Raw genomic sequence first — 25,908 nt, 5'->3', positions numbered from 1 at the left:
GCTCACTTCATCATATACATGGATTATTCATCTTTAGCAATTATTTAAACTTACAAGCAACAAGATAGGTGGGTGATGGGAGATGTAACAAAGAGACGCTTGTTTGAAGCAATAGTCCAAAGAGAAATCAATCCATACGTAATGGGGTTGACCACTTCTAACCATAGAAGATGGGCAGAATAGAGTAAATATAAAATTTAATCAAGGAAGGCAAAGTGTGCAACATGATAAGCAGAACTAATGAACTTCTGTAAAGGGTGGGTCACACTGAGACATCCTCTGAACTTATTCTTCTGTTAGTTATGTCTTGTATGTAGTAATATAAACTAGATTCTAGATTGGTTTTATTTGTCAAATTTGGTAAAGGAAGTTGTTAAACCAGTGGTCCTGAAAAATAAACTTTACAAAACGGGCAAGGTTTTCATTATATCAAGCATGAAAGCTTTTGAGTTAGCCTTAATTTTGAGGAGGGAGAAAGCCTTTGGAAAACATGTTGTTCATTTTGAATTTGTGATGTAAGTAATCTATTCAGTGGGGGGGTTTCTGAATGTGTAGTTGGGATATCATTGTCTGATATTAATCTTTAGATATTGTGGCCTGAAGAAGGATTATTTCAAGTCTGAAACGAGAAAAAGGAAATATCCAGCCGGCTTGTGCTCGTTGCCTCGTCTTTTGTCCGCCTCGCAGCGGCTTCTACAAGCGCTCATATTTCATTCGCCTTGTCTTCTGCCCGCTTTGCAGCGGTTCCTACAAGCGCTTACATTTCATCTCGTCATATGCAATTGTGATCTTCATCGGTTACAGCTGGTTAATTGCCACCCCAGCAGCACTGTTTCGTTCTCCTAAGGACTTTGGAATAACTTGTTTGATATATGATATACTGTATTCTATATTTACTGAATTCTATATTGGCCTTATCCCTGTATGTGTTCAGGGTTTGTAACGTGTTACTCTTTTGGAAACATTGTATTCTTAACCTTTATTACACTCTAAGGGTAATTTTGTTTCTGTCTTGGGCGTGCTTTTTTGTCTATTGTCGATGTTAATTTTGAGGAGGGCAATGCAAAAGAAAATTTCCCTGTGATTTTGCACAAGCAAACTTATGGTCTCATTTAAACCATGTTGCAACTGGTGCAAAGATGCTCTGCATACTGATTTTGCATGCAAAAGATCCACAGACCTTGCAGGTATTGATATAGTTTTCCTTCCTTCCTTCCTTCCATCCCACCTTCTAGCATTGCATCCAAGTGACCCACAGTTTAGTACCACTCGCTGTGTGAGTCAGGGTCATTACTAAACAGAGTTTCTCCATCCTTACTTATAAACACCATTGACATGATTCATAATGATTTACTATTTGATGGTCTCAATTAGCATGTTAACTTTTAACTCAATTATGTAGTCAGGGGTATGGAAACCTGTAGGGATACTATAAGTCTAAAAGCAGATCACCTTGGCCGCATCATTAATGAATACCTGTCTGGATTGAAATGTCACCCCAAATGGACATTTTAATTCCTTTGCTTTCTTGTCCAGGCTAAAATATAAACATTGTCTTATCCCAGAAGCAATTTAGATTAGACTGTGTGGCATAAGGGATATCTCTATGCAGGGTACCTTGTCCTGATACTTGCAGAGCTGGATGTATGTTAGGGGTTGGTTATGGCAGAGACACCATTTAAGGAAGGCTGTGGAGGGGGGGGAACACACTCTCCCTTCTATTTTGGTCTATTTTTCAGGACACGTGTATCTTGGGATTATTATGAAGTATAAAAAGGAAAATCAACAAATGTTCTTACCAGTTTAATGATCTCCAGAATATGTCTTTGAATCTGGCTGCAAATCTTACCTGGCATGCCTAAAATTCTTTACCCTGCCTAAGGAGCCCTGGTTCTGGAAGTGAAAGCTGTCTCCTATTCTTTGGGGTCAAGAAGAGTTGGTGTTAAAATAAGCATGTAATATGTCTCAGGGAGAATATGGAAGTCCTGATGCTTCAGTGACTGCTTGGAAGGCTGGTTCTCTGGCAGGACACCACAGTAGAGTGGGAACCCACTAGCATGGAGTTTTCTAGATGTTGCCTGTAGCACAGCTCCTATACAGCCCTGTCCCCGGTACTGAGGGAAAGTATAGCCATGTGCCAGACAAGCAAATGGATCACTAAGGCACCAGGAGGCCAGCTGCCCTTCTTTGTCCATGAGGCAAGCACTAGGGAAGGCACGGATCAGGCAGTCTAGATACCGCAAACTTCGACTGTTGCCTCCAAAATCCCAGACTTCATTGAGTATAGTTGCATGAGATGGGTTGAGGGTGCCAAACTGGAAGAAGTCACTTTTCAGCCTGAAATAGAAATAGAAACAGCTGAGGAAACTGAAGATGTGAAATCACCCCATAATCTGATGCAATTTTTGTTCATGCTCAATGTGAATAAAAAAGCATTAGATTTCAGGAACAAGTTCTGGTTCAGATAACCTCCAGGTCTTTTCATTTCGGTTCCTCAAAATAAAGAGAGATTAAGTTGTTGCATTGTACCTTGGGGACCAAGTTCTAGGACCTGGCTGGTAGTAAAAATAATTACTTTTAGGTAGCTTCCACACTAGCTGCTTAGTCTGGAATTGTTACCTTGTCAATTTAATTTTTATGGTGGATCCAAATGTCATTGTTGGCAGTCTCTTACATTCCAGCATCTTCTGTGTATTCTTCCCATCTTTTCCACACCAATTGTGTAATTATTTTTACTTAAAACATAATTGCAGCACCATCCTACCCAGTTTGAGCAGACAAGGTACTGTAAATTTTTCTGGACTACTGTCCGTATACATTTTTCTCCCTTTTTATTCTCTTCCTTTATCTGTTTCAGCTATTTCTTGAAAATTCAATTGAATTCTTATTTCTCTCTGCAGACAAAGGCTCCCCCTCCTTTTATAAAATTTCATAATTTGCACAACTGTGATAGTAAGATGAACCCTAACTCATTCCTACTAAGAAATAGCCAAGGAATAAACCTTTCCTTCCCCAGTGCTGCAACCCCATTTCTTATGGTCCCTCCATTAAGGGTGCTTTTTGCCACTGAAATACGTATCTCAGAAATAGGGTTGCCAATTCTGTCTTGGGAAATGCTTGGAGATTTGGGAACAGAGCCTGGGGAGAGCAGAGAGCTTAGCAGGCATGTGATTCCATAGAAACTAGTGTACTCAGTGTACTCTGGAGATCAGTTGTAATTCCAGGAGAATTCCAGGTCCCAGTTGGAGGATGGCAACCGTACTGGAATCCATAGTCTCTTGCTTTGTAGGTGGGGTCAAGGCGGTTTTGAGGAAAATGCCGTGGACCATTTTTTGAGCTACAAGCCACAATCCTCTTATTCTGAAGCAGGCCTATAGATACTTACAGAGCATCAGTGACACACTGGTGAAATAAATGGCTTGTGAATGATTCACAGACCTGCTGAGGATAGTGATGTGACCAGTTTATTAATGCATTTATCTTTCTTTGCAACATGTTCTTTGTCCTGTAAAATGCTTGTCACATATGACACCAGAGATTGCAAATCTCATGTTCTGTCCTAAACAAGAGACGTGGAGTTTCTAATCCAACAGACAGTGAGGTTAGATAGACAGATAAAACCCTGAACAATGAACTTGCAGTTTTGATTTATCCATCAGGAAGGGGAGCAGGGACAGGGGAAATGATGCTGGGTCAATAATGCAATGCCATTTCCATCAAACACCTACAAGTGACTTCCCATTGCTGGTATGACATTCTATGGTTTTGAGTTTTGCCCAAATCCTAGAGCATCACATTGACATTAAGCTGATGTGACATAACTTCTTGGTATTCGGCAGAAGTGATGTCATGTTGTTGGCATGGCATCATTTTAAAAACATTTTTCTTCCTGCTGGCCCTCAGTAGACCAGTGGGCAATGAATAGGGAAGCAAGGAAGTCTTCCACTTCAGCAGAATTCTCCCAGTCCCCTGCAGTGGAAGCAGAATTAACCACATAAGAGGCAGGTAGGAACAACATTCACACAATAATTTTCTTGTGATGCTCCCTGCTAGCACTACCCCTTTCCCCCTCATTGCACTGGTGCAGAAGTGCCAGCTCTTCCCTCTTCCCTGTTAACAGCCAAAAGGCAGCTCACATCTGAGCCTCCCATCAGCTGTTAAAGAAAAAAAATGTATTGCATTAAACAGCTGCATGCAGCCATAGTGCAATTTCACCTTTGGAGCAAAAGAGAGTTTCCTTTCCTGCAGCTTAAAAGGGAAAACCCCAGTAGCCCAACAAACTGTACTTGGAAAGAGCACAACATTGTGTGGAAGCTCCAACATAAAGCAGGGGTGTGATGTGTTCCACCAGGGTGCCGTGAGGGGTGGGGGAGCAGAATCTCTATTTCAACATTGCCATGGGGAGAGAGAAAGGAGGAAGTGTATGAGAATAATATATAAAATAAAGTTATGATTATCAAAGTATTAGCTTGTTATCTCCCTCCTCCACTTCCTACTACTTAACCATTTCCACAAAGAAAGTTCAAAGTGAATGTAGGGTTGTAGAGGCAAAGGGTATAAATATTACAATTGCTGCAATGCTCAACCAGGAAGCTCAAATTTATGGATGCAGCACTACATTACATTAAAGAAGGTCTGAGGCAAAAGCTCCATGTCTTCTGACTGGTTGAGATTTTATTAATATGGAAGCCTTTGTTATCCTCTAGGTATACTTTACACATCTACAGGGATAGGAAGGAGACATATGTTTCGCCCCTTGAAACTGCACATTGGATAGTCGTGCATAGGATAGAGTTCAACTACAGGGTTGCTAGGCACCTTTTAGTCAATCATAGAGTTCAAAAGACTCCTGCAGAAAAGAGGTCCCCTGTTTGAGATAGTCCCAATGAGCATCAGGGAAAGGAAGGGAACATAGTCACTGACCAACTCTGACCGGAGGAAAGTGGTCCTGGATGTATACACGTCTGGTAGAGGTACGGCTTCAGATTGACATGTCTTGACTCTGCAATATTTCTGGCCGCTTCATACATTCCATCTTGGATGCCTGCATGGAGCAAGAATGTTACAAGGGAAGGAAATAAGTGGGGCAATACTGAGGGATTGATTTTTACGAGTCATGGCTCTGTACGTCTACTGTTACCTAAGTGTATCTGATTGCTATGCATCATCTCACTGTTTTTGATCCAGATGCTTTGTGAGCAGGAGAAGAAGTGAGCTTCATCAGTTGAAACTGGACCCTACTCCCTTGACAGAGGCCATTTTGAACCAACTGCCCTGTGAGTTTAATAAACAAATGAGCAAGGATAGGGCCCTCCCTTTCACAGCCTGGATTTAAATATTGAATAAAGCTTTAATAATATGGAAGCAGAGGGAACTTCTAGGTGTTTTTTAAAAAAATCCTTAAATAATTACTTTCTTTTAGTTGTGCATTTGTGACCTGAGAATTTAAAGACAGAATTGAACAGAACAAGCTGTGGTGACTGGCAGAGACCCTTTATTTGTTGACTAGAAGGAACAGGGCTGGTTCCAGGTTTTGGGCCCTGGGCAGATAGTGCTCAGGGTCCCCTGTCTGCCTACAAACCCCCTCATGCCTCCCTTTCCACGCCCTTGCATAACCTCTACCTGCTTGTGCATCCTTCTCTTATTCACAAGCCCTCCCATCACCCACCCTCAGTTACCTGCACCAGCTTGCAGCTGGGGGTGCTGCTGCCAGAACCACCAGAAGCACTGTCACTCACTGTACTTGCTTCATGTCCCATTCCCCAGTGGTGGGTGGTTGCACTTAACTGAATAGGTGGGGAAGGGCATGAAGACAGAGTGAGAGGGGGTCAGCAACAGTGATCCCCATCAGAAGCCCTGGGCCCCGGCGGCTCTCTCATTTCAGGGTATGCTGGCACAGCCCTGAAGAAGGGTATTAAAAATACATACGAGTGGACAGAATATATTATTCTTTGTCATCATCCCCATTTTGCTTTTTTAAGCCATTCAAACTTGCTATTGTAATGTAAACTCATTGTAGACAGATACTATTTAAATTGTGCTCAGTTGTCCTGAGTCCATGAGAGGGGGAAGTATAAACAAGGAGGGAGATGTAAGTACAAATGAAAAGTGCTCTATCTAGATGTCAGGTTGGGTTGAATGAGCATGATATTCCATAGTTTAGCAGCAGTTACCATGTAGATAGTTTGAAAGGATGATCTTTCATCTTAGTAAACATATAAACAATGGACAGTTTCAGGGTGATCTGGTTTATGCCTTGATTGCTTATGGGCCAATGGGGCTCACCTTGCAGCTGAAAGGCATTGCTCCAGTTAATAGCTTCTGGATCTTCCAGCATTGCTTGACAAGCATCTGCATCTCTATAGAAAGTGGCATATAAGTTGGCATAGAAGTCCCACTTGTCTTTCACTGCCTACAAAAGAAGGAACATAACTGCACAGCGAAATTATGGTATTGTTAAGAGAAAGACAAAGTAGATGGGCTTGGTGAAGGATGATGGGTGAGAATAATGTTGAGGAACAGAAGCAAGAGACAAGGAAATGGAATGCGGGACAATAGAGCCACAGACTGAGCCTCAGCACCAGGCACCTCTGGCACAGGTTTAGATGACGGCTTATTTACAGTGCAATCCTAAGCAGAATTACTCCAGTCTAAGCCCATTGACTTCAATGGGTTTAGACTGGAGTAATTCTTCTTAAGATTGCACTACTGTGTCCTAGAGCAGTTGAAGAGCCCAACTGATGATACTGAGTAAATGGGTTTTGTGTGAGGCAGATTCCACTGGGAGAAAATATCGAGATGAAAGGCCAGCATGGGTAAAGGAGAAAGCTGAAAAAAGTCAGAAACATCATAATGTAGTATAGGGTGAGATATGTTTCCCCCTGAGAACCAAAATACATGAGGCTGTGAAGTGGAAGTAGCTGAGGAAGTGACAGTGAATTCAGCTGGCCAAGCAGAGTGAGACGACCACCTCAGAGCAAATTCCAAGTCCAAAAGGTTAGTGAATGATCAGTCTTAGGAGAGACATAGATTCAACATAGCAAGAATTCTCCTTGTTACTTTCATTGCAGCTGTGAATTTAGAGGTATTCACATGTGCAATATAGCACCCAGACAGGAATAATTTTCTGCACACTTCCATCCATGACTATTTTTTCCTGCAGTGCCTTTAGAAGGTTTTTTTCAGTACTTTTTAAAAAATGGTAAATAGTATAGTGCTATAACATTATAGTGCTAATAAAAACCCTCCAAAAGCCCTCTTGGCAATACAGCAGGTGGAAATAGCAAATGATGAAAATGCTCAGCTTCCCATCCAGACAGTATGCTGACTGTGTTTTTCCCAATATGCTCATAGCAAAGCAGGTTTGAGAAAGCCCATTCTAAATACGGGGAAAACCTAAAAGTGGAAGAAGGAAACATTGCTTCCATGTTTTGGGTTTTTTTTCTGCTCCCCAATGCTTATGTTTTCCGTATGTCATATCTTTCTGTATACCTGGGGCATCCCCCAGGGAGGTAGGGCAATATTCCCTGTTTGTCCCTGGCCTCAATTTTGTATCCTAACTCTTTGGCTTGGAAGGTTCAGAATTAGATATAACAAGCAGGGACCTACAAAAAATCTCCAGGGAAATTCCCTCAGTCGTCCCTGTGTTCTCCAGTGGCTTCTGACATGCTGCTAACCATCTTTCTCTCATCTTCTGCTCCCTCTGCCTCCTTCTTCTGTCTCTTTCCTTACATACCCTCCTTCTCCCGCCTTCTTACCTGCAAAACTGCTCCCCACCTCTCTCACTCTCCCACTTGCCTCCTCTTTTCTTGGTAAACTGTCCCCACTCCCACCACCACCTCCTCCTCACTGCCAGGAAGGAAATAAGTCAGTAGCTAGAGGAGGCAGGTACTGAACACCCACTGTGTTTATACTGAGAGGGAGCCTGTGGCCAGCTGTAGCCTTTCTCCCAGCCCAAACAGGATTGGTGCTCAGCACCCACCTCTTCCAGCCACCACCATTTCTCCCAAGCAATAACAATTGATTTTGGGGACTGCTGGGTGTTTGGCAGCCACAAGCTCCTTCCTAGAACAACATTGCTTACTCCAACCCCTGTCTTCTTTCCATCCTAGCAGTCCTCCCCACCTCTACCACCTGGCAGATATCTTCCAGGTGCTCTAGATGGCTTTGATGGTCTCCAAAATTGCTAAGGAGCCCTCAAAATGGCAGCTGAGTGGCAGTTTTTGCTTTTCCCCCAAGACCATATATATTTTTAATTTAATTTTTTAAATAGTATTTTGGGGGATTTTTGTGTAAACGTGCGGGCTGGCCCAAGTCTGTACCTGGCCCCAGCAGGTCAGTTCTTTGATCCATACTCTAAGGTTCAGATTCAGCATTAGATCTATGATGATGTTGTATGGATGCTCCAAAAAACAGTGCTCCAGTTTGGGAGCAAAGATGAAGAAAAATTTCTATGTGGAAGCAGCTATAGTTTGGATTTTCCACCCCAGATGCCATTCTCTTGGGCTGGGCCAACTGGGTTTTGAGGAGAATTTGCCAATTCTCAATTTCCTACCTCCTTACATGGGCGGGTAAGAACAGCCTTAAATTCTGGCCAAGAGTCTACCACCACTTCATGCTGAACTGGATTTCCACGGTTGATGTGCATCACTACACCACAGACCTGCCAATGAAAGATGGGGCTCATTATTACTGAGAGCAATCTGAAATGATGATGTGGACATATGACTGTCAACTTTTACTTTGGATAACTGGATGATGTACCCATGAGCAAAATAAGTACAGTATCCAAGGGCTCGTCACAGACACATATACTACAGCAGATGTCTCAAACTAGATGAGATCAATGAAATTTTTTTAAAGAAAGCAGGAACACAGTTTTGGATAAGGATAAAGGCTTTGGAAGTAGGGTATGGTAGAGTTTTAAGCTGTTCTTCTGTGAAATTTCCCCCAGTTTGAACCCTCCCTTGAAGCAGCTAGTTGGCCTCTGGGGGAATATATACAAGTACAATGGAGATGATGAACAAACTAAACAGTATAAACTGTACTTCTCCAAAACTTGTTAATCTCTTTTAAAATGATTCTCACATTTACTGGCATTTTTGCTGCTACCAGGTGCCTTTTTCTCATATACTTGAAATTGAAGGTAGCATTAATTGAGCTAGTTTTCAACACAAATCTACTTTTGGGTTTCTCCCATAACAAGTTTTCACCTTTTATGGACCAGGCTTTCAAAATTTCAGTACTCCATAAAACTGTATGTGGGTGACAACTCTATGACTGACTACCTACCTCAGAAAAACATACCAATGCCAATTATATAATGAGTTGCAGCACCTTCTTTAAAATAAAAGAGGGAATGAATGATGGCTCTTTCTCTATATGTCCTTCTACTGCTGATGCTCTACATGTTGAAAAAGGAGCTGGAAACTGGCTCCAGCAACCCTGGGGCTTTTTTTCAGGGGGAACACGGGGAAACGGAGTTCCGGAACCTCTTGAAAATGGTCACATGGCTGGTGGCCCTGCGCCCTGATCTCCAGACAAAGGGGAGTTTAGATTGACCTCCGCGCCACTCAGCGGTGTGTAGGGCAATCTAAACTCCCCTCTGTCTGGAGATCAGGGGGCGGGGCCACCAGCCATGTGACCATTTTCTCTGAGGGCAACCCACTGAGTTTCACCACCTCTTTTCCCAGAAAAAAAGCTGTGAGCAACCATATTTTAGCCTCATACCCTGCTAATTGATGAAGAGTATTTGATTAATACAGAGTTAGACTGGAGTCAACCTATGCTGCAGTTGACTGGTCAGCTCAACCTTGTTGTAGGTATTTGCGTCAGGGGTTATAGAGGGGGTGTTTGGATTTTGTGTAACTGGAGGAAATGAAGGACTGGGCTTTCCATGTTGAAAGAAGAGGAGTAACTAAAAAGGTGCAGTTTTTCTTTGCATGGACAGGTGGTTAATCTTTTGTGGGACCCAAGTAGATGAATCAAAGTTACCGGAAGTGCCTGAGGCAGGCTCCTTCGCAGCACCCCCTCTAGCAGCTGCAGTTTGAAAGGACAGGTCAGGATCAGCATGGCTGGCCAAACAGGGGCGGCCAGGCAGGAATCAGTAATGGTGGCAAGCACCTAAGGAGCTGAAAGACAGATAGAAACATATCAGTATCTTACTTCTTCAATAAGAAGCTGATATTTTCAGGATCCGTGCTTCCTGGACATCCTGTAAAAATCTCATAAATTGGGACTGTGGATCTGTCACTTATCCTTATAAAATTTATTTTTTATTTATTTTATTTTATTAGATTTTTAGTCCACTCTCCCCACAAGCGGGCTCAGAGTGGAGCACAACATAATAATATACATAAAAGATAAAAACAATGGAAGCAGTTACATTATATTAAAAATAACATAATACAGTGCACACAGTGCATACCCATTCTCTAAATATCAGGGCCTGCGGGGCAGGGTGACTATCCACATGATGACAACCTAAAATGGGAGGGCACATGTCCACCCCTACCCACTGGCAGAAGGCTGGTTGGAGAAACCGCCCACCTCAACCTCCATAAGCCTGGTGGAACATCTTTGTCTTACAAGCCTGGCGGAACAACAATAGGTCCTGCTGGGTTTGCGTCTCCAAAGTCAGAGAGTTCCACCGGGTGGGTGCCAGGGTTTAAAAATCCCTGGTTGAGGCAAGGCAAGCCTCCTTGGGGCCAGGGATCACCAGCAACTGGCTTTTTTTGCTGACCAGAGCATCCTCTGGGGAACATAGGGTGAGAGATGGTCCTGCAGGTATGTTGGTTCCAGTCCACTAAGGCCCTTAAAGGTTAAAACCAAAACCTTGAACCTGATCTGGAATGCCACTGGGTGCCAATGCAGCTTGTACAGAACAGCTGTAATGTGCATCCGGAATAGCGTCCTGGTTAGAATATGTGTTGCTGCATTTTGGACCAGTTGTAACTTCCAGAGCAGGCACAAGGGTAGCCCAGCATAGAGCGAATCACTGTAATCCAGCCTGGAGGTGATACAAAGGATACTTTGTGTAGCTACAATGCTGAGAGAAAACTGGATTAGTCCAGGAGAAAGTTTCAGCCCAACCACTCACCAATGTTTTATGGGGGTGAAGCTATCTTTTTAAGAGTCCCAAGCTGCTCACCTGGAGGGAAGATCTACTTCAGAGTAGAAGGCAGCAGACTTTTATTAATGTGCTGTATGGATATCTGATGCCAGCTTCGCTGAGAATCCTTCAGGGACAACTAGTTCTATCTAAAAAACTGACTTTGGCTTCTGAGGAAATATTAACAGAATTAACTATTAACAGCATCATGTCTTGGCTTGTCTCCAGAGCTCAGTGGGATATAGTGTGAAAAATTATCCCGTCTTGACTTGACCTAGCCACAAGTCCAGCCAAACTTAGAGCCAAGGCATCTTTATGGTCCCAGGCTGGATGGGGTTGCCAACTCTTGGTTAGGAAATTGGTTAGGAACCAGAGAGTTCACTCTCTGAAGCCGCCACTTTCTCTAAGGAAACTGATCTCTGTAGTCTGAAGATCAGTTATGACTCCAGGACTCCCACCCTCACCTGGAGGCTGGCAACCCTAAGGATGAGTCATCAGAGTTTCACTGCTTAATACTGATATCGGTAGAGTTTGGTGGCAGGAGTGAGTACTTCTGTGTGCAGTTTACATGAAGACCTTTAGAACACCTTTAGACTGATGAGCCACAGCAACTACTTCCATGTGCGTTCCTTTTCCCCAGAAGAGTCAGACAGAGGAACCAAAGGGTCTCTCCAGCCTGGGAGAAGTGAGCACAAATGTACCCACTTCCCACTGGCCTATGTAAACAGTCTCCTTCCCCCCCAACTGGTTTGTTGTACAAACTTCAGTTACTAGGACATTTCTTTTTTAAAAAAAATTTTTATTGGTGAGTATAAATTCCAAATTTGATACATACATTCCCTTAATATCTAATTAACCCTATCCCCCACCCTTTTCCTCCCCCCTCCCTATCGACTTCCAACAGCTTTCCAACCCATACCCCTTCTTATTACTTAAATCTATTCATTTATACTTTCCTACCACATGTAATCCTAATATCCCTTACTCTAAGCACATTCTAATTTTACAGATGTTCTATCAAATATATCTAATATACTATCAATATAATATTCGTCTATCAAATATACTATCAATATAGTATAATATACATCTTATAACCCTCAATGTAGTAGACCAGTAAAATATAGTATAATATATAACAAGAATCTTAATTTAAACATATTCTATTTCTTTTAAGCATATAGTCTATCAAATATACTACTATCAATATAACATGTATTATAAGACCCCTATTGTATGCCCTGCCACCAATGTAGCACAGCACACAACACAGTATAACACAACCACATTATATAATATACAATCTGATCCACTAACATAATATATTGTATATAGTATACCCCATTAGTATATTTATTTAACTACACTCATATTCATATAATCTGAATAAAATTCCCCTAACCCTTATACTAGCTTAGATTATAGTTACATTTCCAGTTACTAGGACATTTCTACAAGTCCAAGGTTAACATACAGATACTTACTTCAAGTTATCTGGGTACTCTTAGGATGTGTGCATGATAGTATTGATTGTTCCCCACTGCCTGCAGCAATCCCTCCTATTGACAATATCCCTCCTATTGACAAAGATCCTTCACTTACCCCAAAACTCCCCTCCTTAATATGCTCCCACAGACATGCTTCTTCATCATCCACCACTTCAGCTTCTATTGTAACCATTAACTCAGTTCCACTTGGAGATGTTGCTTAAGGGAGAAGGAATCTGATGAGGTAAGAGTGTCCACTGAAGCCCATCGGGAGTAGGCTTTTATCCACATACTACTTTGATGGCTGCAATCATTAGCCCCTGCTAATGCCAGCTTGGCCAGTAAATTGTCCTTTTTTGCTACAGTTATTTCTAGAGTTTGCTATCATTAAAAACTTCAGGAACCACAAATCCAAAGTGCTTGGCTCATAGCTTCACATTTCAGCTCTCAGGCATCCCATCTGTTTCTTTAACTGCCTGCTAGCAGCATCCTTTTTCTTTTCCTGTTTCTTTCAAATAAAGGGTTTTTTTACACCCATCACTGTGGCTCAAATGCTGTCACTGTAACTGTTGGAAAAACAGAGAGGCATACAAGAGAGTATAGCACTGTGTGCAGTTCCACAAGCCAAGGTTGCACATGTGATGAAGCCACAAACTGGTTTCAATTCCTATCAGGCTTCAGCATGAGCGTGGCTGCACAGAGCGCCTGTGAGCCTGAACTCCAGCTCCCAGGCGAGGACAGGGACAACACAGGTTCCAGCTCTGTGGAAGGAGGGGAGGTATACATCACCCTTGCTCCCTCTCTACCACATGCAGGCCTGCTCAACCTGTGAAGCTCCCTTCCGCCTCTGCTTCTTGCTTCCAACCCTCATCCTCTTCTCCTCCCTCAGACTCTCCTAGACTCTAGACTCTCCACTCCTTCACTACTCTTCACCTCTCTATCACCACTCCTTCACAACCCACCCCATCCTCTGGGTGGGCTTCCCTTATATCCCTTCACCCATTCCTGGCTCCGCCTGCCAGCCACGCCCCCCAGCATTCTAGCCACGGCCCAGGCTGTCCTAGGCAGCCACACCTGGTATTGCTCTGCTGGCTGCTCTGGCCAGCCACACCTGTGCCTCCTTTGCTGGCTGCCGGGCTCTCTTTGCTGATTGCCTCAGACAGTCCCACCTGAGGCTGCCTTACTCCCAGCCTCACCTGGTCCTTGCTACTCCCTTCCACCCTGCTTGCAGGTTGGGGCATGGCCCTGTGCTGCCTCTGCTGCCTTTCTTCCCCTGCCAGTGAGGTTGCTGTCTGATAGCTGGCTGTCCCTGTCTCCTATGCCTTCTCCCTCTGGTCTGGTCCCCTCCTGGCTGTCCTCACTGTCCCTGCCTGAGCTCTTAGCCTCTACCAGAGGGTGGGGCTAGCTGGCTTCCACCTGCCCCATCTGACCCTCTGTGGCTTGGGTGCTTCTTTCCCCCTCTCTGCTACCGGCCTGTTCAGGACCTGGGTGACTGTTGGGGTGGCTGGGTGGCTGTCTCCCAGCTGTCTCCTGTCCCCTCCTCCTGGTAAGTTTGGGGGCTGAGCCTCAGACCCCAGACAGTTCCAGTTTCCTTCAGTGTTGCAAATGTTTCCATCATCTTTCTGGCATATGCTATACTGATGTTGTACAAATATATAGCAGTGGGCATGTTCAGTAGACATCAGTTTTGGTAGTCTGGAGTTAGAGGAAACATATCTATTCTCATGGACAAAACAGGGTCTTGTGCAGGGCTCATTTGGAGGTAGAATGTGCTGGAATGGCATTCTGGTTGCTCTGAAAAGAGGTCACGTGGGCTTTGGCCCTGCTCACGTGATTCCTGTTCCTCCTGGCTGCCCTCGTCTTTAGCAGCAGGCTCTGTTGCTTTATTTTCATTTGTGTCTCATGGGAGAGAGAGAGAGAAAATGAGTGAGTGAGTGCAAGCCAGGTGGGGCTGGGCTCCAAAGGAACGTAAGCTGCTTTGAATTCATTCTGCTCTGCTCCTTGCTTTATTTTCATTTGTGACTCGTGGGATGGAGGGGGAGGGAGAGAGAAAATGAGTGAGTGAGTGCAAGCTGGGTGGGGGCTGGGCTCCAAAGGAACGTAAGCTGCTTTGAATTCATTCTGCTCTGCTCCTTGCTTTATTTTCATTTGTGACTTGTGGGAAAGAGGGAGAGAGAAAGTGAGTGAGTGCATGCGTGAGTGCAAGCTGGGTGGGGCTGGGCTCCAAAGAAACGTAAGCTGCTTAGAATTCATTGTCCTGCTTTATTTTCATTTGTGACTTGTGAGAGTGAGTGAGTGCGTGCAAGCAAGCAAGCAAGCAAGCAAGCAAGCAGGCAGGGCTGGCTCTCCAGAGGAGGGTAAGCTGCTTTGAGTTCATTCCACTTTAAGGAAATACCTGGAGATTTGGGGGGAAAGGGGCCTAAGGGGTGGATGGTGCCTTCTGACACGCTTCAGGTGATGTCAGGGGGTATAGCGTATGCTAATGAGATATGCTAATGAGTCCCTGCAGTTCTTTTTCTAGGAAATGACCCCTGGTCTTGTGTACAACTGTGTCTTTACTGTAGTGAGCCAACATGCAACTGGATGTCGCTCTTTAGTTTCCAAATCATCATGTCATTAGGGAGGTAACCATAGCCTCCATACAATAACTGTGTTCAGAACTGTGCTTGTCATATCCATATAATCCTTATTATTGAATGCATTATTCATGTGGCCCACATGTTGTGGAAAGAAACAGTCCTGTCCTACTTAGAGTTTTCAAATGAGCCACAAATTCTATTACAGCAGATCACCATCCCAGAATTGAGGGTGGGGGAGAGAATCGACATTCAAAAGTCACACCTTAGCCATTTGTTACAATAGCCTGGCAACCAAGTGAGAGAGATCAGCCAATAATTTCTCCTAGTTTAGGACCTATTATTTCCCCTTTGAACTTGATCTTTTCATCCTGCACTAAAATAAAGGCTGTGTGTAAAGCACCCTAGCATCCTGAGGTAATAGTTTATTGTTTAGACTAGAGGCGGGCACGAACCAAATTACGAACCAAAGTTTGTCACGAACTGGGCCGGTTCATGGTTCACGAACCAGCAGTTCATGGGAGCTCATTTCTCACGAACCACAATGAATTTTAGCCCAGTTCATTTGGTTCATTTTTCAGTTCATCACTGCAAGCAGCCTGGCGCCAATCAATCAGTTTCCTAGGCAACGGAAGGGGGATGGGCTCTCTGCAGACCTTCTGCTGACCCGGAAGTGATGTGTGAGAGTTAGAGTGTGACTACAAGTGACTTTCTTCACATGGAGAACACTAGATTTTTCTCGCAAGGTTACCTGTGAAATGAAGTCTGAGTGGTCCTTCCCTCTCTGTTAGAATCGCTGCCTGAAGAGCCACAAGAGGGCTTTGTTTGGGGGCAGGCAGCTGCTACTTTCTCCCAGGGCATCCTGCAGGCTGCCTGCTCCCGGGGAGCTGGTCTGGAGAAAGCGGCAGTGTTAGTGAAGCTTCAACTGCAGCGACAGTAGAAGGAGATTCTTCCGCTGTTGCTGCGGCTGAAGCTTCACCGACACTGCCGCTTTCTCCAGAGCAGCTCCCTGGGAGCAGACAGCCTGCAGGATGCCCTGGGAGAAAGTAGCAGCTGCCCACCCCCAAACGAAGCCCTCTTGTGGCTCTTCAGGCAACGATTCTAACAGAGAGGGGAAGGACCACTCGGATTTCATTTCCCAGGTAACCTTGTGAGAAAAATCTAGTGTTCTCCACTTGTAGCTTTGCACTTTCTTGGCAGTACCTCACATGGAGTACACTTGAATAAAAGACCACACAGAAAGTAAGTCACTTGAACGTCCCTGTGTAAGATGTCTTGTGTAGAGAGACTCTATAAGGGAGTGACTAATCTAGTTGTATCTAATAGGGTGGGGGATATTAACAGATTACTGCCTTTTGATTATGTGAGTTGTTCACATTGATTATAATATTGTTCATCCTTCAGTATTAAGTATTTAATATTTTGGTTCTGAACTATGAAGCACTTAGCGGACAAGGACCAGCATATCTGTGGGACCACCTCTGTCCGCTGTCGCTGCGGCTGAAGCTTCACCGACAGATCTGGGACCAGATCAGCTGATAAACATCCCCGACAGATCTGGGACCAGATCAGCTGATAAACATCTACTGGTGGTCCCTGGCCCCAGGGAGACTAGACTGGCCTCGACCAGAGCTAGGGCCTTTTCAGTCCTGACTCCAACCTGGTGGAACTCTTTATCAGTAGATATGCAGGCCTGCCAAGATCTTTCATCCTTTCAGCCATGCATATCGTTGAGACCAGTCTTGTATCCATCTGGAGCCACCCTACTGGTCCTTTACTTGGGGAGGTGGTACAGCTATTTGTCCCCTCACACAAACTCTAGTGGGGGCTGAAGGATGGCTACCCCCTGTGCACTGTTAGCAGTGGTGGGCTGCACTAAACACTGTTGGAACTATGTTTTATGAAAACTGATGTTGCTGCTATTTTATTGTGTTTTATTGTAATTTTAAAGTCTATTGTAACTGTTTGTAACCTGCCCTGAGCTGCTTGCGGGAAGGATGGGCTAGAAGTTTAATAAATGAATGAAATGAGTAAATATTTTAAAAAGTAAGCAAAATAAATGTTCATTCAGAAGTTTATTTTGCAGTTTACTTAATGTGAAATAAATCCTAAAGCAGATGCCTGAATTTTGTGGTGAATGAGACTCTCATCTAGACATGGGCACGAACAGCATTACGAACATAAAAAAGCCCATGAACAGCCTGTTCGGCTGTTCGTGAACAGGCTGTTCGTGAGGCCCCATTCCAAACTAACAGGTGGTAGTTGGAAGCCTCATTCGTTGCTGTTCATTGCTGTTCATCAATCCAGACAGTCTGGCACCTGCAATCAATTCCCATAGCAACTCAGGCAAGGATTGTCTGAACTCCTGCTGTTACCCTGGAAACCGGGAATCAAAGAGGAGTTTAAATGCCCGTTTCCGTGCTGCTGGGCATTTAAACCCCTGAATCAGCTGCTCATCGAGGGCTTCCCCTATGAGCAGCTGAGTGCCGGCTGCCCCTCTCCTGGTGCGAGAGGGATGGGGAGAATCTCCTAGCCCCTCTTAGCACCAGGAGAGCCAGCGCCTCATGGCTTCTTCTGCTCAGTGCAAGAGGGATAGGGAGAATCTCCCTGCCCTGCTCGCATGGGGCAGAAGCAGCCCCAGGGCACTGTCCCTGCCAGGTGCGAGCGGGCCAGGGAGAATCTCCCTGCCCCACTCGCATTGGGCAGAAGCGTGCAAGCGGGCCAGGGAGAATCTCCCTGCTGCCTGCCAGCTGATAGTTTAAAGGGATCTTTAAAGGGCCAAGTAAGTGGATTAGAGGGGAGGGGGGCTAAGGGGGTGGGGGGTCTGCAGGCCCCCATGAACAATGAACAACGAACATGTTTGTGACAGCATCATGTTCATCAATGTTCATTGTTCGTTGTTCATGGTCAGCAACAAACCACGAACAGCGTGTTCGGTTTTTCGCCCCCGTTCGTGCCCATGTCTACTCCTTAGAATCTGCTGGTACCTGAAATCTGCCCTTGTTTCCTGAAGAAAAGATTATACCTGTTATTTCTTGAGACAAATGGCTGGTGTAAAGAAAAGCACATACTTTGTCCAAGGTAAGAAATGGAAGCCCTGACGTCTCAATGACTGCCGGACAGCCTGGTTCTGTGGCAGAGTTCCACCATAAATTGGAAAGCCACAGGCATGCATCTTTTTAGCTGTTGCCAGTGTAACAACTTCAGCACAGCCCTGTCCCCTGTACTGAGACAAGGTATAGACGTGTGTCAGGCAAGCTAGTGGGTCACTCAGGTTCCAGGAAACCAGCTGCCCTTCTTTGTCCATGAGGCAGGCATTAGGGAAGTAACGGATCAGGCTCTCCAGATAACGCAAGCTTCGATTATTGCCTCCAATACTCCAAGTTTCATTGAGCAGGTTTGCATGAGATGGGCGGAGGATACCAACATGGAGGAAGATGCTTTTCAGCCTGAAATAAAAGGGCAGGCAAAAAGTGGTGGTTGAAATCATTCCATGGTTTGGGTCACACTAAATAGGGACAGGAGAGCAGAAAGTTTCAAGTACAAGCTCTGTGTTCCTCCAGATCTGCCAGCTTCTGTTCCTCCAAATGATGGGGGGAAATCTTTTATATGGCAGCTTCCAGATTGAGCTTAGAGCCATACCCTTCCTGAATGTAAAGAGAAATTATAAATTTTAGCATAGAAAACTGCAGAGAATCCATTATACCTAGCTGTCTCCTGGCCCCTCTATATAAGCAAGGAGTGGCATGGAAAAACTTATCTTACATCTGTGAAGTTTTCGGGTGGGCTACAATCCACAGTGTTCTTACTATAAACAAGACCCATGTAACTTCAGCAAGACAGCTATGGGTAAGGAGTTTGTGAGCAAAGTGTGGACTTTGTTCTGAATAGAAAGGAATTCTTTCCAGCCATTGCTCCTTTGAAAGCTAATAAGGCAGTTGCATCCCAGATTTAATGGCACTCTCTCAACTTTGCCATGGCACTTTGTCAAACATAGATGATTTTTACTTTTTCCCAGTCCATGAAATAATCCCTTCCTTTGAATTACATTGATGCTCTTGAACAAGTATTATTCAAGTATTAACTTGGTCTCCTCCTGCCTCGCTTTCACTCATATGCTTGATTCCTCTTCTGTAACAGAGATTCATTGTTGGGAATTAAATGGGGATTAAGGATTGTAGTGGTAAACATGGTAAAAGGTTTAAGTATTACAGATGGTAGAACACTCAACCAGAATGTTCAGCTTGATGAATGCAGCATCAAATTAGGAAGGACTGGACATCTAAAGCAAAATTCTATAAAGCCTTTCAAATGGGTCACAAATAGGAATGCAACCCCTGTACGGACAGACATGTCCTTATTAGTCTCATTCTGTGTTTTTTGAATAGAAGGAAACAAGAGGCATGTGTCCTACTTCTTGAAACTAAACATGGGATTGAATTTAGTACAAGTTTGCCAGATTCCCCCATTCAACCACAGAACAAGTAAAGATGCAGGCACCACAAAACAAGCGAGCACACTCACTGACCGACTCTCACAAGAGGTCAGTGGACTTGGATGAAGCACTGTTTGGTAGTGGTATGGCTTCAGATGAACGTGTCTGGCCTCTGCAATATCTCTGGCAGCTTCATACATCCCATCTTGGAGACCTGCACAAGTGAAAATATTGTGAGAGACACGTGAGGTGAGACTAAAGGATTATATTTTCTGTACCACCTCATCAGCTCATTCATTGTTTCCTGACTGTTCTGGATCTCATCATTTGATGATTCTAATGTTAAAACAGCTTATGCACTCTTACAGCCTTTGAGCAAGGGCTGCATATGTCTGTGCTAAGCCTAGCATAAGACTGATGCTAAATAAAGCTAATTAAAGACGCTGCTATTGGTTCTGATTGTTCTACTTCTGCTTCTAAGACTATTAATACCAGTAAGTGAAGTAGGAGGACCTAATACTAAAGCATTCTTCAAGGAAAGCAGTTGTGCTCCTGATCAGATCCTGGATACAAGATCTCTAGGAGGCCACATGAACGTTCTAAAGGAACAATTTGACCAATTTGATTTATGTTTTGAATTCTCTATTCTCAGTGTCTCACCTTGCAGCTGAAAGGCCTTGCTCCAGTCAATGGCTTCTGTATTATCCAGTAGTGCTTGACAAGCATCTATTTCCTTATAGAAAACAGCATGCAAGTTGGCATAGAAATCCAAGCTATCTTTCACCACCTGCAGGAGATAGTTAAATGTACCAGGAAGCAGACAGCTTGGGTGATTTTGGTGAGGAGGGGCCAAGTTAACACTGAAGAACAGAGGCATGAGATCAAGGACATGGAAAGAAGAGTTCATTTCTGCAACTGCTTGTGGAAGACGTGGATGAATAGCCCATCTCATTTGGTCTCCCAAAGGGCATGAAAGGCAAAAAGATAAATTATGAGTATAAAGTAAATTCTATTTGGAAAAAATATCAAGGTGAAATGCCAGCAAAGGTAGAGAGAAAAGGAGCTAAAAACATTGGAAAGCTGTATGATGCACAAATGGAGGGTGGGAACAGATTTTGGCCAAAGAACCAAAACCCATTAAGCCAGCTTTAGGAAAGAAGTTAGGAAAGAAAGAATTACCATGAGATAAAATCAGTGCCTCGGGAATCAGATTTTGGGTATGACTGAAGCAAGACAAATTATCCTGTTTGAGCTTTTTTTAACCATCTGGAAAGCTTCCATCTCAAATTCTACTCTTCTGGGGTGGCTGCCACAGAGGGGGACCAGGTAGATCTGCCAGTTCTCAATTTCCTACCTTCTTATGTGGGCGGGTAAGAACAACTTTAAATTCTGGCCAAGAGTCCACTACCACTTCATGCTGAGCGGGGTTTCCACGATTGATATGCATCACAGCACCATAGACCTGCCAATGGAAATTGAGGTTATAACCAAAGTTTAAGTTTCTCTAGGAGATAATCATGGGGACATAATGCCTAGTTGCAATCTATTAAACTACCTAACATTGAAAGATCTGGCCATTTAGTGCATCCATGGATGAAATAACAACCGATTTATATACCACCCTTCAGGATGACTTAACAGTACACCCACTCAGAGCAGGTTACAAAGTATGTTATTATCCCCACAACAAAACACCCTGTGAAGTGGGAGAAGCTGAGAGAGCTCCTAGAAGCTGTGACTGACCCAAGATCACCCAGCTGGCTTCAAGTGGAGGAGTGGGGAATCAAATCCGACTCTCCAGATTAGAGTCCTGTGCTCTTAACCACTACACCAAAAAAGTGTAATACCCGAGGGCTCATTACAACCAAGTATAATCACGGGCATTTAGTCATATAATTCTTCTTAAATACTAAATTTGGAGTTTGAAACAAGTCGCTGAAGCCTAGAGGGTCATCTAAACAAAAGATCCTCAATGACCACCAAGATACTCACAGATGTGTTTTCTGGTGTTTGCTTGCAGCACTACTTCCTGACCCCTTCCACACTTTTTCACTTTTCAGGTCCCCCTTTTCTCTTTGTCATTCTTGTGCTCTATTCAAACTCTCTACTTTTCTACTCTTTCCATTGTTGTACTTTCTTCCTGTTTCTCTGCCCTACTTTTCAAGCAACATTCTGTGGAGATTGAACTCACAGCAGTGAGAAGCAGTGCTGTGGCAGCAATTAACAGGTGATGTTATTTAGCTCATTTTTACATATTAAACGTTTATCAAAGTGATAGGACATTTTTTCCTGGCCAGTTGACAACCTTCTTTCTTAGTTGTACACTGTCTCTTGGTGGGTTCAAAGAGGAACATGGGAGGTACCATTTTGGCCACTTTCTTACTGTTACTTAGTATCAGACCCTACAAGTTTAATTTCATCATTCCTTAAAGGTGATTAGAAATTCTTTTTGCATAGGTTCCTGATAGTGCAAAAAGATGCCTAACAGCATAATACCACTCTAGCACACAACAAGCTTTCCGTGTCGATAGGATGTTATTGAAAAGAGCTTATACAAAGCTCAAATTTATGCAAGACAAACACTGAGTTTATTCACAACAATACTGGAGAATAATAGTTTTTCTTTTTTTCTTTCTTTTTTCTTTTTCTTTTTTAAATAATAGTTTTTCTAACTTTACTAAATTAATTTAAACCCTGTGCTGGGAGATAACCATTGTCCTAATTAAAGTCTCCATAAACAGAATCAAACTTGATTGTAAATTCTAGTTCACTTATTTCAACCTGGAGTCTTTATTTGAATAGTGATGTATTCCAGATTAGCAGAATATCCAGAGATTTGAAGAGGTAATTTCAATGTTTATTTTGCCATAATTAATCTGCTAATCTTCAAGGTGCCACAAGACTGCTATTTTTATGTCAATTAGATGTGGTGCTTTTCTGAGAACCCGGAGGGCTTGTGTTTTTCTTGTGTTTTTGGCAGTTATCCCATCATTTGGCACTGAGGCCCTTTTGGCCTCTTAAAAATAATCTTTTAGCTATTACAGATAGAAAGACCCTGATTGGCTGTTCTAGTGGCTACCCATGCTCAGTTGTCTGGTCAGTTCCACTGGCTGAGGAGCAAGAATTTGCTTCATGGTAGTGGTTGGAGGTGGTGTTATGGGAGGTATTAGAGGTGAGGTGTTCTAAGCTTGATTCCCCTCCCCTATTTTCTGGTTCAATCCATTGCAGAGGGAGGGGATCAGTTTTGAGGTCAATCCACCTTTACCTGTCAGGGTTCCTATGCCTTTAAAAATTAAATAAGGGCAATATTTGGGGAAAGTTCAATTCCTCGATTTACAGAGAAGGTGGCAATTCTAATATAGGTGGGTCAGAATTACCGGAAGTGTCAGCGGCAGGCTCCTTTTCAGCACCCCTTCTAGCAGCTGCAGCTTGAAGGAGCAGTTCAGGATGATCATGGCTGGCCAAACAGGGGTGGCTGGTCAAGTTTCAGCAAAGAAGGTGAGGGTAGCAAGTACCTGAGGGGCAGAAGGGGAGGCAGACAGAAATGTATCAGTGCTTTATAAGTAATCCACAGCTCAACCAAGACAGAAGTACTTGTCTTTATGCATAAATCCTTCAATCAATAATGTTTGCAGGATCTATGCTTCTGAATATCCTGTAATTCTCTTATAAATCAGGGATATGGAGATGACATTTATCCTTAGGAGGATTGGCTCCTGCTCACTCTCTGAGCAGCTACAAGTTACTTATTCAACCAGCTCTGAGGGGAAACTGGACTAGTCCAGAAAAAAAAGTAAAGTTTTAACCCAACCATCCAACAACCTTGTTTCAGAATGCAATAGTCTTTTCCAGGGGTTCCAATGGGTTCACCTGTTAAGAGAAGGTCCGCCTGAGAGTAAAAGGGAGCAGTCGCCTATCACAGAGCCACTGGAGCTTCTGATGCCAGCCTTGCTGAGACTACTTCAGGAATAGCACTACTTTGTTTTTTAAAAAAACAACTTTTGTTCTTCACAGTGTATTAACAGAATGAAACATTAACCGAATCATATCTTGGCCTATATCCCAGAGCCTCTGTGTGAAAGGCATAGAGAAAGCTCAGCAGCATGATTTTGTCTTGTTCTAATCGCAAACCTAGAAAAAATGAGCACCCACATTCATTGCTTCTGGGCATGCCTTCTCTACCTAGTCTTATCCTTGACTCTTATGTCTTGGCTTGCCAGATTTACTGTACAAAAATTCTTTTGTCATTCCACATTAATAAGACTAATCCATCTATAATTTATCATTGCCTCCATTCAATGTATAAAAATTACAGTACTAGTTTCTCTATGTAGGTAGAGATACAGTGGTAATAGTGAGTACATTAAAAAAATTAAATTATAGGTTTTTATTTTGAAAAGACAAAGTAATAGTCTAGGAAGTACAGAAACGAGAAAAGAGGATTACATAACATAGTTATATGGATCAGAAAAATATATGTAACAAAATATTTGAAACAAAAAAAATTCTTCCCAGCATCTCCATTAAATGTTAGGTTTCGAATTCATATTCAACATTTGTATTCAAAATATATGTTGAATAATTATATTCAATCTTCAATATTTTAAATTTCAATTTCATAGCTAATCTGTTTTGCATCTACATTATTAATTTCAACCTTACTTCATATTCAGTATTACATACTTTCACCACATCTACCTAACCACTATAACTTTTGACAAATAGATAATATTTCAAAATACAAAATAAAAGTCTATTATATATCTCATAATAAGAAAACAATAGTAAAGAATACTTCTACTCAAAAGCTGCTTCTGTATAGATGTATAACCAGGGAATTAAATTTAAAATTTGATCTCATTCTACTTCTGCATTACAATACATTTATGTTTAATTCATATACAGCTTTTTTTCATTTAAAAACCATTCACACTAGGATTTTAAAGCATGTCCATACCTGTTCCACATCCCATATTTGCAGGAGTTTCATACTTGCAAGCTAGTCATGGGACGCGGTGCCGCTCTTTTCCCCCATTACCCTGATTTTTCTCTCTGCGGACATACCCCGATGTTAATTTTTAATCAGCTGCCCAGTTGGGGCTGACCCAGTTAATGCCAATGTGAACATTTTGCAGTGGTTCCCCCCCTCTTCTTTTCCCTAGGAGCTGATTGGTTTGTGTGGAATTAACCACACCCACCCAACTCAGCTCTCTAAACTCTTCACAAGAGGCCAAATTGAAACTGCTGGGAAGTGTGAAAGGAGCAGGTGCCAAGCTGAAGCCACTGCGACTGCTCAAAAATGGTGCTTTAAACTGTGAGTGCGAAAGGGGTCTCGTTGGGGCCTGGAGTGCTTTGGAGGTAGGGTTCTGGCATTATACTCCACTGAGCTGCATTCCTATTCATGTCTGGTGAATAGTAGCCCACCTCCTGGAATGTTCTATGGAATACATTGATTTAAAAACCCTTTTGTCTTAAGCCTCTTGAGCTTCTTCATAACCTGGCTATAAATAATTGTCTCAAGCTTGCAGGACAATAAACAGGCCTTAGAACTTGGCCAATCCTCCTCCATCCCCAGCATAACTCTATCAAGAGCCTGTGAAAAACATCAAGCCCAAACTGTTAATCTGGACAGGCAATCTAATAACTCCTTAGTGATCTACCCTGCACGTAGCATTTCTATGGTTGGAATGTCTCCCCTAAAAAATTAACTCCCCTAATTTAGAAATGTGCCAATAAGAATTAAGACCCCACACCTCAAAAGAGCACTCTAGCCCTTCTAATTTTGTAGCTAGTTTCTGGATCCCTCATGGTCAGTCTACTTCCTTACTCTTGGTGAACCTTTCCATCTTGGATCTCACCCTTTGTAACTGGTCTCAATACCATCTATCTCAGTTTGACAGCTGGCTCTCCTTCCAGTTCCTAGGATCTTTCCCTCTGGAATCTTTGCCACTATGGACTGGATTTCCCTTGACAGCCTCCCTTCCCTCTGGATCAGGCATTTTTTTCTTCAGCACCTGGCATAGTATTCCTTTGGCCTGTTTCATTTTTCTGCTAGCTCCCCCCGCCCCTCAAATCTCCAATAGACAGAAACATGTAGGCAGGTAGGTTTATGAAGGTTTATTGGTGTGCTACACATTTATTGTAGATCTGTATTCTGGTTAGGGAAATAAAAATGTTCAGTTTTCCTTCAGTGAGTTATTTTTCTTCTGAGTGTTGTTCTAAGCTGGGACACTAGTATACATTGGACAATTTGACCCCAGTTTTGTTACCTGCCCTGATGACGTGTTTGGCTCCACAGTC

The 25,908-nt window shown here is 43.2% G+C and overlaps 2 protein-coding genes across 5 annotated transcripts; both read right to left on the bottom strand.

The window, feature by feature from the left end:
• Positions 1–1,788: 1,788 nt before the first annotated feature.
• On the bottom strand, positions 1,789–15,923 carry LOC129323634 (glycine N-acyltransferase-like protein 3). Of its 3 annotated transcripts, XM_054970158.1 has the most exons (7): positions 12,713–15,923; positions 11,150–11,280; positions 9,994–10,130; positions 8,555–8,662; positions 6,286–6,412; positions 4,924–5,044; positions 1,789–2,337 (listed from the first exon to the last, which is right to left on the bottom strand). In XM_054970158.1, exons 3-7 carry the CDS (start codon positions 10,069–10,071, stop codon positions 1,914–1,916), a joined length of 858 nt encoding a protein of 285 aa, XP_054826133.1. In that variant the 5' UTR covers positions 10,072–10,130; positions 11,150–11,280; positions 12,713–15,923; the 3' UTR covers positions 1,789–1,913. The 3 variants fall into 3 exon arrangements, with proteins under 3 accessions (XP_054826133.1, XP_054826135.1, XP_054826134.1); XM_054970160.1 differs by lacking the exon at positions 8,555–8,662; XM_054970159.1 differs by lacking the exon at positions 11,150–11,280.
• A 410-nt stretch (positions 15,924–16,333) lies between these two features.
• Positions 16,334–24,636, bottom strand: LOC129324535 (glycine N-acyltransferase-like protein 3). 2 transcript variants are annotated; one of them, XM_054971843.1, is made up of 6 exons: positions 24,566–24,636; positions 22,986–23,123; positions 20,963–21,070; positions 20,269–20,395; positions 19,702–19,822; positions 16,334–18,622 (listed from the first exon to the last, which is right to left on the bottom strand). In XM_054971843.1, exons 2-6 carry the CDS (start codon positions 23,061–23,063, stop codon positions 18,202–18,204), a joined length of 855 nt encoding a protein of 284 aa, XP_054827818.1. In that variant the 5' UTR covers positions 23,064–23,123; positions 24,566–24,636; the 3' UTR covers positions 16,334–18,201. The 2 variants fall into 2 exon arrangements, with proteins under 2 accessions (XP_054827818.1, XP_054827819.1); XM_054971844.1 differs by lacking the exon at positions 24,566–24,636 and adding an exon at positions 23,479–23,554.
• Positions 24,637–25,908: the final 1,272 nt, after the last annotated feature.

The sequence above is a fragment of the Eublepharis macularius genome, chromosome 2, assembly GCF_028583425.1.
Source record: "Eublepharis macularius isolate TG4126 chromosome 2, MPM_Emac_v1.0, whole genome shotgun sequence".
Lineage (NCBI taxonomy): Eukaryota > Metazoa > Chordata > Lepidosauria > Squamata > Eublepharidae > Eublepharis > Eublepharis macularius.
Note: the sequence above shows the minus strand (reverse complement) of the source record. Positions and strands in the feature narration are given on the sequence as shown.